Source organism: Sceloporus undulatus, chromosome 10 (genome assembly GCF_019175285.1).
Source record: "Sceloporus undulatus isolate JIND9_A2432 ecotype Alabama chromosome 10, SceUnd_v1.1, whole genome shotgun sequence".
Classification (NCBI taxonomy): domain Eukaryota; kingdom Metazoa; phylum Chordata; class Lepidosauria; order Squamata; family Phrynosomatidae; genus Sceloporus; species Sceloporus undulatus.
The window spans coordinates 13,599,296-13,618,000 of NC_056531.1; the positions used below are offsets into that span (position 1 = coordinate 13,599,296).

Consider the following 18,705-nt stretch of genomic DNA (forward strand, 5'->3'; position numbering starts at 1 on the left):
CTTGAGACTATTGACTTGGAAAACCGCTTTTCTTGTGGCCATCACCTCTGCCCGCTGTGCGGGCAAACTCTGTGCTTTACGGAAGGACCAGCCATTCCTGAGGTTCCACAAGGGCAAGGTGGTCCTCCGTACGGACATTACCTTCTTGCCGAAGGTTGTGTCCGCTTTCCACATGTGCCAGGACATTGTGTTACCCACTCTAGCATCCAACCCGACGTCGGATGAGGAGCGACGCCTACACTCTCTTGATGTCAGGAGAGCACTGGCATTTTACCTGGACAGAACTGCCGCCTCCAGTCGGTCCGAGAGAACTGGGGAAAAGAGCGGGAAGGCAGGGGCCTTATAACGGGTGGGCGGAGTTACCGCCAAAAAGTTTCAATATGTTGCAGAGTTAACTCTGCCCAGTGATTCCAGTAGGTTCCGAGCAGCACTGCGCAGGCGCAGTGAAACCCATTTGTATGTATTCGCAGATGACCACTCGAAGAAATACTGTTACAGGTAAGCAACCTGTCCTTTTCAGGGCTGTCCCTTCTTTCTGTAGAGTCTGAGATTCCAAAAAAGAAATGCACCCTCCAGGCCCTTCTTTTTTTTTTCTCTCCAGATAGGACAGGGCAGCTGTTTTGCCTTTCTACTACTAGGAGTTCCTTATGTGCTTCTCTTTTCTCTCCCCACCCATATCTCCTGTAGGAAAATACCTCTACAGACCTCATATTTGAGGCTGGTGATGACCAGCAGCTGTCATCTTGGATATCTGAAATTAAAGATTGCCTTTCTCAAGGGTAAGCCAGAGCTCTGGAGTTTTTGTGTGGTACAGTTCTGCAGACTATGATCTTGAATGCTGAGATTTTAAAAAGAGTTTTCTAGTGCTTATGACTAAACAACAGGTTTGAATGGGAGGGTAATGGCTAGTGAAATCTCTGGACTTAGAGGAGGTATTGGCATGATCTGCAGCGTTTGACATGGGGTGAAACTTGAGTGCCTTCTGTAAGCCCTTGCAGCGTACCTTGCTAAAATGCCATGGAATAAATTATGCACAAGTGTTTCTTTTAAAACACAGAATAAAAATGTTGCATGATTGTATTCTTCTCAGGACACAATCTTTGACCTGTAAAAGGGAAAGAGGCAGGCAGGCAGGCAAGCTTGCAGAGCCCAGTGTTTCCTGGTGCAGAACAAGAGCACCTTATTTTGGTTGTTTTAAATTCTGTAGTACACACAACTCTGGCCGCAGCTGAGAATTGGAGAGTGTGTCATTGGGAATAGAGATTGTTGTCCCTTGGACTCCCTCTTAACCAGGAATCTTTTTTCCCCCTGTGCTATGATAACCTCTGGAATCAGAATGAAGCTGATGCCATTGTGCATCAGTAGAAGGTCCTTATCTCATTGCTGAGTCAGTTACTAGATCTTGCAGGCCCCCTGTATCACATACAGCTGTTCCAAACACCCCTTTCTGAACAGCAGGAATTCTTGCTATTGAACTAACATGAAACTTGTCAGTAGGGAGTGCTGTACTGATTTATGAAAAGCCTGGCCATGTCTGTCTTAACCTTTCCCATGAACTGCAGGCTCCTTTCCGGACCACTTTGTCCATGCCATGCTGAGTGGCACGCTGGTTGTGCAGGGCCCCAGGTCCATATATTCATGTAATTTTATTAAGCCAACAAGGTCACTAAAATGTGCCAGCCTTTTGAGAGCTTCAGAACTCATCATTTGGCAAGATGTTACAAACAAAGGAAGCCTGACAGTGTTGAAGTTGTGGTGTCTGCACATTCACAACTGTGAGGTGGAATAGGAAGAGAAGGGCTTCATCTTGGTTGGCCGCTAGACATGGCAGGGCTGGCAGGTGTCAAGGTGCCACTTTCCACCTATGCCCTGAGCATGCACCATAGTGGGAAAAGGTCAGAGGTTGTCTGCTTCCTGATTGACAGGAGAACAGGCCCTTGATATTTACAGCAGCTGCTTCCTGGTAAGTCAGGATTGGGGAACCTTTATGATCCCTGTGTATTCCCTGAACTATGGAATCAGTTACAAATGAGTAACTCTAGGCTACACTTTCATACAGTTGTGAGCTTTATCTGTAAGTGACCTAAGTTGGTGTGCCAATTTTTCTTCCATGGCTGTTTGCCATAGTTCTTTATGCCAAAAAATCAGTGTTAGACACTAATTCATTACTTCGAAAGTTCAACATGGGGAGTTGGTGTTAAGCCTGTGACAAATACTCTCCTAGAATGTCTAATTGTGTTGGTCTTCTGGCTGTATCAGCAGGTTCCTTTCTTTGTGTTATTCACACAACCTTTGTACCAGAGCATCGAAAGAAGACTTGCTTCTTTTTTGTAGGTCTGCAGGAGATGATGTTGACCTGATCTCAGATACTCACTCAGAGACAGCAACTGTGAGCCCCACAAACAGTAGCATGGATTCCCTAAACCAAGGTACTTGCATCCTTCCTAACTACCTGCTTTGGAAACGTGGGCTGGTGGTCAGTGTTTTGAGGTGATTCTGGTCCTGCATTTTTCAGCAAAAGGCAGGCTGCTGGATGCTACTCTAACCAAGTGAGAGTACTAAAGCATCCTGCTTCACCTGCGGTGTTCAGTAAAATTTTATATTGTATTGTTCATTCTCTGGATTTCCAGACCGCACGCATTTGTGTCTGTACAGCTTCTCTTGGTGGGACTCAGACCAAGAATGCTGAACTTTGATCCAGTTCAGCAAACCACTTCTTATGTCCTTGAGGAAATGGGTGGATGTGGGATTGTTTCAGGCCAAATAAGCTGTGGTTTTCCTGGGAAGCAGGCCTACATCTCCACTTTAATTTGGATGAAAAATGAAACCCTGCTCTAAAGGCTTATTTCACTCTTTTCCCCACTCCTAGCTGCCATGCAACCGAGCCTCCCAGACCACTACCTAGCCTCCTTCCCCTGGTTCCATGGCCCTATTTCTCGAGTCAAAGCTGCCCAACTTGTCCAGCTCCAGGGGCTTGAGGGACATGGGGTTTTCCTCATCCGACAGAGTGAAACGCGTAGAGGAGAATACGTCCTCACTTTCAACTTCCAAGGACGGGCGAAGGTAAGACACCTCTTCTCAAGGAGGCCCTTTTTCCATGGCCCCTCAACAGGGAACATGCAATGGTGTCTGAAGCCTGCAAATTCCTCTTGGGAAGTGGTTGGGAGAACTTAACTGTTGTAGTAAAATCAGGAACATCAGTAGACTTGAAGAGCTCCGCCACTCCTTCTACATCTAAGTAGCTTCTTCTTTTATATATGTTACTTCTCTTTAGGCAAGCTGAGAAAACAAAACTTTGTGCATTTGCACGTGTGCCAAGCCTAGATAGCAGTGCCCAAAGAAATCCTGTATCTCCTGAATTCTAAATCTGGAGAGAAGATTTCTAGCTGTACTTGTTAGCTACAGGACCTTCCAAATCTGGGGTGGGATCAGTCTAGCCTGGGGGGGGGGGGGGGGATGAGTGCAACCCAGGGGGGCTTCTGTATGGCCCTTGCCCCTCAACATCCCCAGTAGGGACAAAATGGTTGGGGGATGTGGTTTGGTGCCCTCCCCCCCTTGAAAAAGAGCAAAATAAGAACAAAAGTGGTCTGATTTCACAAAACAGCAGGCATGGAGGACCCCCAAAATGGCCCTCCGACCTTCCACACCTGTTATAAATGCTGGGGTCTGAACCATGGGATGTGTCTGCAGAGAGGGAAGGAATGTGCCCCAGAATTGCTAAAATGGTAACACCCCCCCTTCCTGTTTTGTCTTGGCAGCACCTACGGCTTTCCCTGACAGAGAGGGGCCAGTGTCGCATCCAGCATTTGCGCTTCTCCTCCATCCTGGACATGCTACACCATTTCCAACGCTGTCCCATCCCCTTGGAGTGTGGCACTGCCTGTAATGTGCAGCTGTCCAGCTACGTGGTGGTTGTCCCACATACACAAGGTAAGAGAGCTGCTGTGTGTCATTTGAAATTTGTTGTTGGGGGAGGGGGGAATCTCTCTTTTGCTTTCAAAGTGGAAGCTTCTGTCTGCTGAACCAGCTCTAGAATAGATGTGAGCATATGCATTTGTTTTGTGTACATGCAAGCAAAGCAAGTTATTTTTAGCTTAGGTGTTAATTGCTTTGTAGAGAAGTCTCCATCACATTTATGAATGGCGTCTGTCTAGTAGCAATTGTGGAATGTCACAAAGGGATCAGACAGGGTAAAACATGGCCACTTCTTGAGCAGCAAGTCAGCAATAACTAGTGATAGGGCAGGGAAAGGCAACGTTAAGAACAGTATGTTCTTGTACCCATACAAGTCAACTTCCATGAACATCTGCAGAGGTTACATTTTATTATTATTGTAAATCGGTAGAACAGCAGGAGCAGGCAGGAAGCAAGAGTCAAGCAGAATCTTGGCCAGACAGAACCAGGGGCTGGCCTAATAATTGACACTCTTGATACTTCTAGAGGATTAATGTCAATGCATATTGTGTATGAGGAAAATATTGTGGAGTTCACTGTTGCCAGGGTTTGGCACTGAGGCACACAAATGGGAAACCCTTCAAACCAAAAAATTACAGCTTGTCAGTACCCTAGGAACAAATGCCCAGGTATCTGTGTGCCTATCAGTTCTGTAGAACAAAATGACATCCTAAGAAGAAAGTTTAGCTGCTGGAGACTCTTAAGCTTTTTTTTTTAAAGAAAATGAAAAATAAGCAGGATTCTAGTTCTTAAGTACCAAAGGAGTATTTTTGAGGTAATGCCAATATGTTGAAACCTCAGAAAGCAGAGAAGGGAATAGGGTAAGTGTATTATATGACACCTTATCTTCCCCACAGCAATGTCATTGAGTTGTACTCTTAGTTGAATGCAGATGTTGGGTTGTCTGTTTAGAAAGGCGTTCATACTACAGACAGCCTGACTGGACTGGTTTTTTTCCTCTCTTCTCCTGAATGGCAGGCCCCAGCAGCAACACAGTGCCATTCTCCACCTTAGTCCACCAGTGGAATCCAGAGAGCCTTTCCCAGTTTAGCCCATCCAGATGTCCCCGGATGCAGCTGGCTGACAACCTTCGCCGCAACTCCTCAGGGGAGCAAATCTTCCACCTGGTGCCCCCTCCCGAAGAGCTGGCCAGCAGCACGGCGGCCATGCCACTCCATGGCCCAGCCCCACCGCGCCAGTGGGACAGCGACTATGAGATGGACTCCCAAGGGAGGGGCCACCTGCGGGCGGTTAACAACCAGTACACCTCCCTCTGACACAGCACCTGCTTTTGCACAAAACTCTTTTTGCCAAAATGTTTTGGAAGGCCACTGAAGTTGTGTTAACTATTTGAGATTGAATAGCTCATGGCCCTGTGGCTGTCAGTCTTGGATTTGGTCTGTTCAAGGGCCATTTGTTTTGCCCACGTTCTTCTTCTCTTATCGGTTTTGCACATGGCTTTGCCTTTGCTTTGAGGTTCCTGGTGCTTTGCTACAGGTATATACAATCCTCTGCAGTTGTTTACCTTTGGTCTCTTTCTCTCATCCCATTCCTCTTTTGAGGGGAGAGGCTGGGTAGTGGAAAATGGAAGTAAACAGGTCAAACTGGTTGCTGTTACTGACCAAACAGACCCACCCTCCTCTTTCTGCCTCTTGAATTTCACATTATTGTTGAATTAAGGCACTCTCACCCTTGCGCAGTGTTACTTTCTTGTCTGTTTCAAGGATTAGTGTCAAGTGTTGTTTTTTTATTAAGTTTGTGTCATGCAGGGTTACATGACTAGAAACAGACTACTGCTGAAACAGCACACACCAGAAACAACCACAACATAGGCCTTCTGATACCCCTGTTATATTGACTAGCTAAACACTAAACATCTCCTTTGCGGGCTGAATGACAAGCAGTCTCAGCTCTAGCAACCCATCTCAACAGATTTCCTTCCCTTGAATGTTTTTAACTGTGCAGCTTTGCAACAAAACACACAAATTGAACTGCACAGGAGCTGCAATTGTGTCTGTCACGGAGGAGCTCACCTTTGGCATGTAGGAAACTGCCCTACACAATCTGGTAATGATGTAAGGAACCTGTATAAGAAGTTCTACTACAACTCCCCATCACTCTACAACACTGGCCCAAGGTTAATGGGAGTTAGAGTCAGGTGGTTCTGGTAAGGTGAGAGAACTTCCTTCTTGGCCCTAGCTAGTGCCGCCTTTTAACTGGAAATGCTGGATGAGTGACTAAAGGAGACCTCAGATGTTTTCAAAGTACCATGCTCTACTGCACCCTTGAAGACGTTTGCCCTGGTGGTGGGTGGGTGTTGTGAGGGGGGCACTGTCACTGTTAAATCTTCTACTTCTAGTATTAGTGACCCTGAGTGTGGCTGCTTCAAACTGATTCTAGTAACCCATCTCATTTGACACCTGCCCCTTCTTTTGAAGAGGGGAGCAAGTAGGCACTTCATCACTACTTTCTACTCCACCCCGCACTACACTAGTCTTGCTTACCAGTAACATTTTCAAAACCAGCAACTCCCATTTCCTAGGTGCCTGTCTTTCTTGTGCCTCACTCCCGATGAAGCAGCCGTTTTCTCGCATCTGTCCAAGTTTGCTGTTAAAATGGAGATAAAGCAGAAGCTATATGAGAAGACAGCAGCCTCTGCTGGGCAGAAATGTTTTCATCACAAGATTGGAACCACACATTTGGAAGGTTTTGTGCCACTGAAAACATTTCTCATGACATTCCTTTAAAACCACTGAGAGGGCTTTCTTGACAGGAGGAAGCCTGTGCAAGTGTCCAGCACCCAACAGAGGAAAGGTTTTGCCAAAGACAAGCGCATGAGTCAGGAGGCCTGAGGGCATGCCCTTGCTTCCTAGTTTTAAAATGGAGCTTCATTTTTCTCTGCTACAGAATGAATTTGTCTCAAGCCAGGCATACAGGTTCATGCTGCCCTTTGTTAAAATTAGCTTCTTCCTCGCCTAGCCTGATTCCTTTGCTAGGCTGTCATCAAGCAGGACACAACCTATCTTCTTTCACTTGACCAACACTTGTGTGTTCCCATGACCCACTAAAACAACTTGAGCTGCAGCCCCAACCCAAGGCCTCTAAATGGCAAGGCAGGGAGGGTACCAAGTACTACTTGGACAAACAAAATGGAGCTTTTCCTTCAGCATGAGCCGGCAAAAGAGCAAGTGGAATATCTTTGGCTTCCTGTGAAGAACAAGTTGGATTCTTAGAAGCCACACAAAACAAATAGAACTTGGAAAGCTGTCTTATTAGTGAGTCATCTAGCCTTTTCCACTTTGGCTGCTTAGGGACCTACGCTCCATCAAAGTGTGTGGGCAAAGCTACTCCTCATCCAGCTGTGGTACGAGGGCAGTTGGGCATGCCTCCCTAGTCAGCGGCTGTTAGGGACAGACAGCAAACCTGTGCCACCCAGCTGCCATTGCACTGCTAGACAAAACGGCTTGCACAAGGAGAGACTGGCTACTTCCTTGAGCAAGGTGCAAAAAAACAGGCCTCATCCAACCCAGACTAGCAATAGAGGGGTTCTTCCCTGCTACCAGCAAGGGACTTTCTGCCCCACTATCCTGAAGTAAACACCTGAGAGAAAGGTGATCCAATCTCAAATGACTTTTCAACCATTCTAGAGAAAGGATTATTTTGCACTCCTCCCAACCTTAACAAAAACAACAACAGCTAGCACCTCTTATCACACAGCTCCCATGACCTTCAAGCCAGTTGCTTAGAAACTCAGGGAGTCCCCAGCTCTAGCACACTGAGCCTTGCAAACACTAGGTCAACACTCTGAGATCAAGCGGCTACAAGGGGAATCTGGAAACGTCTTGCCTTTTCAAACCCAGAGCCCTTTGGCTTTTTCACCAGCATTAAGGCTTTTTATTTGGTGGCTAATTACTCCAAGCTTCCTCAGAGCCAGTCCTTCATGAAGATGATGCACCCATTTGACATCTTATGTTTAGAAGCATATTAAATGTGATACGGGACCACAATTGACTAAGGAACATAGCAGACTAGTCTAACGGCTTGAGACACAAACAAGGGCTTAGTTGCCATTCTCTGTGTGAGATCTGGTGGGAAAAATATCTATCAAATTAACCAACATCTCAAGGTAAATCCCAAACCAGCAACAGTCCATGCTCACAAACCCTGTAGTTATTGCTCATTTTAATCTGTTTATTCACACATGATTGATAGCCTGATGTTATGGGTCTCGAGGGACCTGTGTGTTGGGTGGAAAGGTAGGGGAGATTTGTCACAACACCCATTTCTCCCCTCAAAAAGGAAGGGAAGATATTATTTTAAAGTTCATAATTTCTATAGCAACCCATACCAATGTGCAACACAAAAAACTACTACAGAATATCATCTAAGCAACAAAGAAAGTGAGGAAAATTGGGAAGCAACAAGTCAGCCAAAGCTGCACTTGCTTGACTGAACACAGGAACTAGGCTGAGACATTTGCAAGCATTTTAGTGCCTTCCTTCAATTCTCAGGGCAAACTGAAAAAAGTTAACAAACTCTGGAACTGCAAAAAGAATGGCAAGAGACTGCCATCTAGCCAGCTTGATTTTGCAGAGCTCATTTACAAATGCACAGTGTTCAGCCTCTTGTGCCAGAATTGCCTTTGCCCAATAGTTCTTTTAGCATCCAGAAAACTGAACTGCATGCACAACCAACTAATGGGTTAAATGCCAACCTGTCATCTAATTCCATTTTTCTAAAGAACAAGACTCTTGCCTTTCCTACACAGTAGGCCTAAGCAACTCAAGCTTGCATGAGACAGTCTGTAAGGAAGCAAGAGAACCTCAAAAGCAGAAAAGTAAGGGGAAAAACCTCAGGGAGGCTCTGTTCCAGATCAGTGCCGCCATCAGCCTTTCAGAGTGCACTTCCACTCGTGCCAACAGAAATAACCTCTACATTCTCAGCATTGTAACGGAGGTGCCAAACCTTCAAAACTTTCTAGTGCAAAACTCCAGACAAAGCTTGGCTAAATTACTTTGGTGGATTATGACACTCATAATCTCCTAGGATGGTGGGGCAAAGATTAATTTTCCCAAACTCTGGCCTGGTGTTCTAAATTCACCTGCAGCAAGGCAGGTAAGGAAAATACCTTCAGAGGCATGGTACAAATTCTTTTCTATGAGCAAAACTCCTGCATTCAAAAGATTTGAGCACAAAAATTATCCTCTGCAGTTAGTTTTCAACATGAAATTTAAAGTGAGGTTACCTGCATCCAGCCGCCATCTATATTGAATGAATGCCAGGCTTTCTTCACACTGTTCCACGGATGAAGAAACCAGGGGGGGGTGGGGGGGGGTGTTACAGAACATCATCCAAAACGGGGCCTGAGCAGCTGACAGCTAGAGGCAAAAGCCTTGCCTACACAAGTTTGGTCTTTTTAAAATCCTGCACATTTAGCTCTGTACACAAGACATTAAGGGGTTTGGCCACTTGATGCCCCAAACCAATAGGACTTCAAAGTTAACTTGTGTGTTCTTTTTAAGTCTTTTCTGCTTTTGTATAGTAGAACTGTTCTATATTTTGTTTCTGTATGTACTGTACATGTAACTTATTCTGGAATATTGCATAAATATACATACAGATCTGCTCTTGCAGTAAACAAAATTGTTTAAAGTTTAACAGTGGTTCTCTGACCATTCTTTGCTACTCCCACCATTCTGCTTACACAAGTGTTAGTGCACATTTTACAGTATTTTAAAGACTAAACCAGTCACTCCTTTGAGAACGGGAAGAAGAGAGAGGGCTGCTATCCTCTTTGAGGGTCCTGCTAGAAGGGTTTGCGGTCAAACTTACAGGGGCGCAAGGCAGTCAGATTTCAGGTGGGCCCAGCTTGGTTGCCTTCCTTTCCTCACCTGTCAGAATATTTGTGCTTCTTTATGCACCACTAGATTTCTAAGCTGGACTGAACTGCAGGAAGGGAAAAAGTCATAGCGGCAACAAACACAGACACCAGCAAAGAAAGGTCAGTTTTTAAAACTTTTTTTATTTTTTATTTTTTTTAAAGTTTTTATTTTATATTATCTACAAAGTAAAAGTTTCCTCTTAACTTAAAAGTTACACTGCTGCCTCGCGGCAGCAGTCCCCCCCCCTCATCAAACATGATTTTATAAATAATAAATCCTTATCCGTTTGACGATTAGAATTTAAATTTTTCCAAACCTCTTTCAAGTTTAGTTAGAAGTAAAAGGGATTTTTTTTAAAGTCTTGGTTTTCTTTTTTTTTTAGTGAGAATAGCAGCAAGAAATCACTCTCATTTAAGTATTTCTCTAGCTGATGAATTTGTCACCGTTGAAGGGTTGTTTTAAAAAATAAATAGCTTTTCCAGTTTTTCTGCAAGCGGAACTGGGGCCTGAGGTGAAAGTTTTGTGTTTTGCTTTCTCTTTGTCACAACGTATGGAATTATGGAATTGTTTGTTCCCCAAGGGTTCTAACATGCCTTTGTCTGAGTTCAGATTTCTCCCACTGATATCCTTTTTGATGTTACATTTTTTTCCTCATAAAAACAAACCAAAAGAGAGAGAGAGAAATGCTAGGTTTTTTGTTTTTTGTTTTGTTTCTGTGCTTCCAAAGTTGGCAGAAGCAGAGGAAGGTAGGTTCTTTTGCCTAAAAACAAAAAGAAACAAAGGAGGGGGGGAGAAGGAAAGAGGGATCCAGCCTCACAGTTACTCCAGGTCAGCTTTACAACTGTTGTTGATGGTGGGTTTGTACTGTAAAGAGAAAGGGGAAGGGGGAGAAGAGAACAGATTTGAGACGTGAGAGCAATCCCTCCAAAGCCCATTAAGAGCAATTCTAAAGCAACTTGACTGTAAGAGATCTCTAGCTGCTGCTACCATCTACATAAATATCAGCAAAGCCAACTTAGTTGTCCCTTTATCCCTAAAGAGAGGAGGGCTGGGGAAGAGGAACAAGAGAGAAGTCGAGAGAACAGTTGCTTCACCACCACCAGAGCACAGCAAGAACCGCAGCAAGTCAAGGCTTGGAAACGGCAGGCAGGACCAAGCTCATCCCACTTTCCAAGCATCCCATTTCTGAGATGGCAGGACCAAAGCAGAGCCATTCCTCTGATAACTTCTGAACACTGCAGGATACCTAGATGTGTCTAGTGCTTCCAAGAAACCAGGCAGGTGGGGATTCCAACTGATGCAGTCTAGATGGCACCCCTCCTCTCCCTCTAGTAAGGGAGGAGCAACCGCTACAAACTGCCATCCTCTTGGGGGGCAACCCTGCTCTACAGCTCCCTATCTCCATGCTCCACGTCTAGTTGCTCTCATACAGCCTTCTTTCTGCTTCCTCTCCATTCTTCTCTCCTGGCTTTCTGCACTCTGCATGGCACATGCACTCCTCTCACCTGAAGGGTGCGTCATATAGGGGAAGTGTGTTGCTGTCGAAACTGGAATGTGCTGTAGTGCACTTTGCGCAATGGCGGCTTGGGCCCCACCGGGTGGCGGCTGGGTCGTCATGAGCATCATTGGAGCCTGGGCAGTTGGGTGAGAAGGAGCCATCCCCGACTGCACATGGGCCTGAAACAAAGAGCTCTTTAGTAGCAAGGTCACAAGGAGGGACCCACGCCAGGCCAGGGGACTCCCTGCCACAGCGCTCCAGTGCCTGCCTCACTTAGACAACTAGCACACCCCAAAGCACAAGGGCCCTCGCTGGCAGGTCGCACAAAGGAAACAGGGCAAGCACTGGCTGAGTTTGGAAAGGTGGACATTACGAGGAGGAGAAAGGGCAAGAGAAGAGCAGCAGGGAGGGGAAGAAGCCTCCTGCCCTGTTTGAATAAAGAAAAGAGAAATGCCACCATTACCAGCAATACAATCTCACAGCACAGGGGAAGATGGAGACTTCAGATTGCCCAGCAAAGGACTTTTTTCAGTTCTCTGATCTCAGACCCAAAAGATCCACTTACCTACTCTGTTGCTACACCTTTACCACCCTAACTTACCATTCCTAGGCAGGCCCCTGCCACCAAACATTCAAGAAATCATTGCCACAACTGGCCTCCAGACAACTCAACCACTGAGACAACCCGTTCTGGCTTCAGCCAAGCAGGGTTTTTAGCACAAGGGAAGGGGCCTGCACCAGCCATCCACGAAACCTCAGGCAGCCACATATCCCAGCCCCTCCAGCTGTGCCTCCCCCTCAGAGAGACAGACATACCAAACACACACCCTGAAAAGAAGTAGGGGAAATTTTGCCATGCTCCCCACCCCCTGCTATTTTAGGCCCAGTAGACAACTTTATTTGACAAGGAAGAAAAGTGGAAACAACCAAAATTAAATAGGAATTATTTCTCCCCAAAAGGTTGGTAGAAGACCTTTAAATGTAGCCATGGGGGGCAGGCTTTCCCCAACTAGTTGAAGTAGGGCCCTTTTCATCCTGCTTTGTAGTGGAGGGTGCTTGGCGGCCAATCTCTGCCCTACGGAGAAGTGTCTTTTTAGGTATCAGCAAGGTGGACAGATTTTAAATTTTCCTTGGTTATGCTTCAAAGGGCCAATGGATGCAGATTGTGGTATCTTTGAAGAGAGGCAACTTTTTCTGAAGCACTATGTGGACTCAAGCACACAGTCACCCCATCACTCTTGTCTTCCAAACTAGCCAAGTCTCACGGGTATGTACAACAGCCAACTCAAAAGGCTGGTTGCCACCTTCAGGATCACTAGTGGAGAAGTCTTTCTCCCTCAGCCCTGGTGAACATGTAGCTTAGCATGTGTCAGGAAAGGAGATGGGAGAGTTTTACCAGTCACAGCTTGGTGGTAGACAGAGCCTGGCATTACCCTTCCTGGTTTCAAGCCCACTGTTACAGAGAAACATCCCCCACAGTCTCCATCTCCCTGATACAGAGAGCCACTGGGGGCCTGTCAAAGCCCTTGTTACCTGGGGGACGTGGGCCATGTGCGGTGGGTTGGTGTAGGCAGGCTGGACGTGGGAAGGATGGATGGCAAACACTGTCTGTTGTGCTGTTGGGAAGCTGCTCTGCGGAGACTGGGTGTTGGACCCGGGGGTCATGGAAGGAGGAGTTGGTGCAAGACCGGTGTGATAGATAGCTGACTGCTGCTGAGCATTTGTCAAGTGGAGGGCCTGGGCAGCCTGGTGTTGATGGGGCTTCACGCACAGAGGAGAGACAGAAAACATGAGAAATGGGTGACCAAGCAGGGCATCGCAGAACGCTCATGCTCAGAAACATTTTTGTCACAGTTAATCCTAGATGCTAACACTTTTCTGGGGGAAATGACAGCCTCTCACCAGGACAGCAGTTCCTACTACCTAAAGCCACTTTTTGCTAGAGTAATTGTGCATTTTATCAAGGACACACAGTCAAACACAAAGACCAGCAGTTGGCGCTCTTACCTGCACTGGGCTGGGGGCTGGGTGGCTTCCTCCATGCTGACTCTGCTGCTGGCCAGTGGGGGTGGCAGAAGGCTGTGGGTGGGCTGGGTGCGGATGTAGGGTGGCACTCGGATGGGCATATTGCTGAGCAAGAGAACCAGTGGAAACTTGGAAGGAAAGAAAAAAGAGAAATGGAGAACTGACATCCAGTTCAGAAAAGCACATACAACTCCTGTGACTAAACATCTCTTTTTGTAGTAACAACTTTTCTTACCAGGGTTGACCCTTTTCCTCAAAGCAGGATTCTTGAATAACATGCCCCTTGGAAGGAGCAAACAGAAGGGCTGCACCTGGATTTGACATGCACAGTCCAATTTCTAAGATGTTCATTGGTACCTAGCCACCACTGCAAAGGCTGCAGCTCTAGCAGCAAATGGCAGAATCCAGACTGGTATCAGCCATGAAGGCTGCAGGCTTACCTAGTTTGTTAATCTTGTCATAACTTGATATTCTCTCAAACAATAACTTCATAGCCCATCTGATAGATGTCCCGACCAAACAAGAAGCGGAATGCTGAAGCCCTAAAGGTTAAAGGCTTTGTGGGACTCTTCGGATTTCTTACTGGGAGCCTGGAGGGAATCATTCCCATCTTTGTAGCCGACAGAACCCGAGACAAGGGTTTTACTGGGGTAGCCATCAAAAGGAGCTCACATTTGACCATCACGATGGTGTTCTTTACATAAAATGGCAAAATTAATGTTTACTTATTGGAATATGGGGGGGGGGGGAGGTGTTTTCAAGGATGTTAAATCCAAGAGTGCAGAATCTGTGGCTACGATGGGCTAACTGTACATTGCTCTGGAACTTGGAAGATTCAAGGGCCCAGGCAATGACAAATACTGTATATCTATTTTACTCAAAGAATTGACCCCAAAAACCTGTGTCAATTTAACCATGGGTTAACGCAAGTACTATACTTTAAGTCTCATTTTAAAAAGCACTGATCCCCCTCTGTTCTCTCATCCATCCAGACTTTAGTGTGACCACAAACAGTTATGCCGGCTGGAACTTTGTATGTTCTTTGGCATTGTTTTCCTTGGCTTCATCCTTTACATCCTTTATTACGTGCTCCTCAGTTTTATCCTCGACTTATCCACAGGTCATATCAAAATCCCTAATTTTGCCCCCCAAAACCTGCCCTCGATTTATACATGAGTTTGACTTATAGTCGAGTATACACGCTAAACTGCAGAATGCAACACTGATGCTAGCTTACATGTAATTTAGCTGCTTCCTCTTAAACGTTTTCTGGCCTCTATTAGGCAAGTTGGCAGCAAGCTCTCTGTGCCAGCTCTGTTAGGTTAGATCTTGCCTAAGTCACAGACATGAGTCTCAGGGCCCATTCACTGCCCTTCTGGGTCCCCTCTTTTCCTTCCCCTGGCCCATAAAACTTAAACCTTCGTTCTCAGAACCAAGAACTCTGCACAAATGACTGTGGACCACTGCAATGCCAATAAACCTCCTTTCGCAGGGAACAGATGGAGGTGGGTGACTTCCTTAGGTCCAGGAGCCACACATGCTCCACAATGCTCCAGACCTCCCATCCACATGCCTCCAGTCAAAAGCTCCACTTGAAAAGTACCCCCATGAACTCTAGAGGTTCACATCTTCACCACATTGCGGGGCTACCAGACCTGATTTCACCCCTGGAGTGGTCTTTGTCCCAAACAGGGAAGAAACAGAACTCACCACCAGTTTTGGAGGGGAGAGGACCCACACAAACACACATAAAACAGGCCAGCCCCTGTCCAGTCATGACAAAATTATCCTCCATGGTCTTTAGTGTGTGGCAGGGCACCCTTGGGGCACGCCACTCCTTTTGCCCATCGTTGCCCTGACTCTGTTGGTCCAAGGAACTGCAGGACACACACAGAGACACACATATGCATATATACAACTCGGCCCATTTTTGTCACTTTTGGCAAATTGCTCATAAAAATAATCAAAACATCATTCAGCATCTTTACATTCCTACAAGATTCACTGTGTCTCATCTAATTTTGCATAGATTTCGTGTTAAGACAGAAGACATTTGTCCAACAAGCCTATCCCTGACAAGATTTTTTTCAAAGCTGTTAACTATACAACAATCAAAGTTAGTACAAAAAACCCCAACTCACTGGCAAAGTAGAAAGAAGGGCCTGTCTCCTTGCTGTAGGGTATTTTGGGACATGCTGAATTTGGGAAATAGAAAGGGAAATTAGCCACATGCACAAGAGGAAAGCACCACTTCCAGTCTTCTGGAAAGGTTAACAGTCAGAGATTGTTTTATACACAAAATAATTGGCAAAGAGGGAAAAAATTAGAAAGATCTTCAAAGGCACAAAATCTTCATCTGGACTATACATTATGTTAAATTACCACAGCATTTAAAAATATTTGCAACCAAGATAAATACATCAAAACTGGATTTCCTCAATAAGCATAGTCCTTTCATCCCCCCCACATATTGTTCAGTTCAGCATACCAACATTTTAATAGAGACAGACAATTAATAGGTGAAACACAAAGCATGAGAGACAAGGAGAGAAAACCAAAAACAAGAAACATATTGATCAAATAGGAAGATCAAGAATCACAGGCATAAACCTTATTTGGGTCTACACTTTAGAATAAGCCTTTCAAGTCTCCACAGAAGTTCTGCAGTTCCTGGCTCCTGCTACTTACATATTTATGCAAGTGGTTAATCGCAATGAATACCAAGTAACTCCTCTGTCAGGTACCACCTTTTGGAGCAAGGTGTACTGCATATTAACATAGGCCAGCTTTGCTATGATCCAAAATAGACACTGGATAGAACACCACCACTTTCTGCTTTCTCTCCCCAAAGTTCAAGCATGTGCATTTGATTCAGAAATATCAACTGCAATCCTGCAAGACCAGTAAGTATTACAATCTCCACATTTCAGATGGGAGTGGGAGTTAAGGGGCTGAGGGGAAAAGGGACTTGCTGATCACCAATAACATCATGAAGGTGAGATTTTGAGGGAGGATTTCCTGGTTCACCTCAAAACAAACACCACTCCTTTACTAGTGGAAGACAACTTGGTGCAAGGCAGTCAAGAAAGCATGAGATGCTGGGAATTGAAACTAGGCCTTCTGCATGCAAAGTACATGGTCTACCACTGATTTTCCCAACTAAAGGAGAGCCCACATTCCCACAGTAATGGTACCAAAGCCATAGCCATGGTGCTCTGACTCAGGGGTTTGGTCACTGAACTCCCCACCTTACCAGGGGTTCTGCAAGGGTAGTTGGCTTCAGGCTTGCATATGTCTCCCAGCCAAACAACAGCCTCCCAAAATAAGACAATAAGTCAGAGAAGTAGTCCTACCTGTAGACTCCCCTTTGCTAGGCAGTGGCTCCACACAAGATGCCACTGGCTAGCAATGCCAAAGAATATCATCCTCATGTCTTAATCTAAAAGCACCCCAGTGTCTTGCTCCAAGCAAGAGAGGGCTCTCATCCTTAAAGTGCCAGAGGAGTACTCTGAACACAAGGAGCATTTGTTTGGACAATACTTGCAACCACATTCATGAAGGGGCCTACAAGACAGCTTTCAAGAACACTGCAAGTCAAGAAGACATCTACTCAACAGCTTGCCTTAAGCCAAAGTGTGGAAAAGAGCAGCTTCGCTATTTACTCACAAGATGTCGTTCTTGGCTTCAGCGGGCAAGGAATCAGTGGGCAAGACCCTCCCCATAGATATCAAATGGCAGAATATGCCTGATGCTTCATTCCAGACATATGCCTTGCAGAACCCCTGTGCTAGGATGCAGAAAATGGCTCCAGCATAATACAATTCATACCCAGGTATCATCCAAAGACTGCAAGCACTGATAGTTGAACAGTGCTAAGGAACAGGAATTGATTCCCAAGATTGTGTGAAGGGATGCTCTGGCCCCACAAAAATCTTTGCACAAATTGGATGAGTCAAGAGAACAGCACTTATGAGGAATCCAGAAGAAAACATGATATACAGACTCTACTGTCAAAACCTAATGGCTGCTCTTTGCTGAATAGTACTATGTCAGCAGAAGCTGAATGATGGCAAGGCTTCCAGCTCATTCGCATGTGCAAATGATGACATAGACATGCAAATGTGCACACAGTGACAAAATAAAGTATTCTGAAAAGGCCTTTGGAGAGAAAGGAAAGGGATGGGAAGACTGCAGTGTGCTGTGTTTTAAAATGGGATCTGAAATGGAAGAGTCCCAAGTGTTCCTATGCTTTACAAACTGCACTTGGCTCCCCAAATCTCCAGCAATCGGAGGAGGGTCACAATTGATTTTAAAACTCAAGCAGAAAGTGCTCCTTTCCCCTTATCGATTCAGTAATGCCATCTCCCAGGGCAAAGGGAGAATCTGAAAAAGGTTAAAAAACAGCAAAGGACGTGTCCTACCATACATCGTGTGTGTCTGCTCATGAGCACCATACTGCGTAGCAGTGGAAGAAACTAAGCCAGGCTGCAGGTGTGCTGGTGGCGCCATCATCCTAGCACTGCCCTGTATGACAGGGCTATAAACATGAGGGTGCTGCATTGGGTATAAGAGAGAGAGAAAAATGCAAAAGAAGAAATACGTCACCACAGGTATGTTTGGAGAAACAACAACAAAAAAGGCGCTCCAGATTAGATCAATGTATTATCAAGGATGACTTGGATATCAGAAACCTAAGTCTCAAATTAGGTGTGCAAAATATTATTTAAAAAAGCTTCATGATCTACCATAGCTCTATTCTGTCAGATTTTCTAATCTGTGTTATTATGGTACAAGGGCTATAGGGTTTATATGATATTAATTATTATTTTGTATTTTAATGCTATTTTAATGTTGTAAGCCCCCTCGATCCAACTGAAGAGGCGGGATATAAATAAATATTATTAGTTTTTTGTGGGTTTTTCGGGTTATATGGCCATGTTCTAGAAGAGTTTATTCCTGATGTTTCACCAGCCTCTATATTATTATTATTATTGGGATTTGTACCAGTATATTTTATTAATCCTCATCTTGTTATTCCCATTACAAAAATGATTCACTAATATTGGCCAATTTTTCATTTCTGCTTCTGATATTTGTATTAGTAACATCCTAAACAAAAAATGTATCTTAGGTAAAATTTTCTTTTTTACTAATGCAATTCTACCAAACCACGATAATTTGATATTTATAGTCTTCCAGTTTCCATTTAATTTTGATCCTTAATTTATTACAATTTTGTTCCTCCAATTTTTGGCATTTTTTTGTAATATTTATTCCTAAATATCTAACTGCATCTTTTAATTTAATATCTATCTTTGTACCCTTTAGGAAATATTGTTCTTCTGT

General features: G+C 45.0%; 2 protein-coding genes across 17 annotated transcripts in view; one reads left to right on the forward strand and one right to left on the reverse strand.

The window, feature by feature from the left end:
* Positions 1 to 9,612, forward strand: part of SH2B3 (SH2B adaptor protein 3) — a 51,745-nt gene extending 42,133 nt beyond the window's left edge. For all 6 annotated transcript variants that reach the window (XM_042441326.1, XM_042441328.1, XM_042441323.1 and 3 more), the window contains exons 4-8: positions 688 to 779; positions 2,335 to 2,429; positions 2,870 to 3,063; positions 3,759 to 3,930; positions 4,933 to 9,612. In XM_042441326.1, the coding sequence (XP_042297260.1) occupies positions 688 to 779; positions 2,335 to 2,429; positions 2,870 to 3,063; positions 3,759 to 3,930; positions 4,933 to 5,231 (852 nt within the window). In that variant the 3' untranslated portion in view covers positions 5,232 to 9,612. The remainder of the gene's footprint in view (positions 1 to 687; positions 780 to 2,334; positions 2,430 to 2,869; positions 3,064 to 3,758; positions 3,931 to 4,932) is intronic.
* A 344-nt stretch (positions 9,613 to 9,956) lies between these two features.
* Positions 9,957 to 18,705, reverse strand: part of ATXN2 (ataxin 2) — a 52,472-nt gene continuing 43,723 nt past the window's right edge. For 6 of the 11 annotated variants that reach the window (XM_042441319.1, XM_042441314.1, XM_042441313.1 and 3 more), the window contains 6 exons: positions 17,781 to 17,913; positions 15,501 to 15,554; positions 13,342 to 13,487; positions 12,868 to 13,095; positions 11,342 to 11,513; positions 9,957 to 10,700 (listed from right to left, as the gene is read on the reverse strand). In XM_042441319.1, coding sequence (XP_042297253.1) covers positions 10,672 to 10,700; positions 11,342 to 11,513; positions 12,868 to 13,095; positions 13,342 to 13,487; positions 15,501 to 15,554; positions 17,781 to 17,913 — 762 coding nt within the window. In that variant the 3' untranslated portion in view covers positions 9,957 to 10,671. The remainder of the gene's footprint in view (positions 10,701 to 11,341; positions 11,514 to 12,867; positions 13,096 to 13,341; positions 13,488 to 15,500; positions 15,555 to 17,780; positions 17,914 to 18,705) is intronic. The other 5 variants (XM_042441316.1, XM_042441315.1, XM_042441320.1 and 2 more) reach the window with 4 other exon arrangements.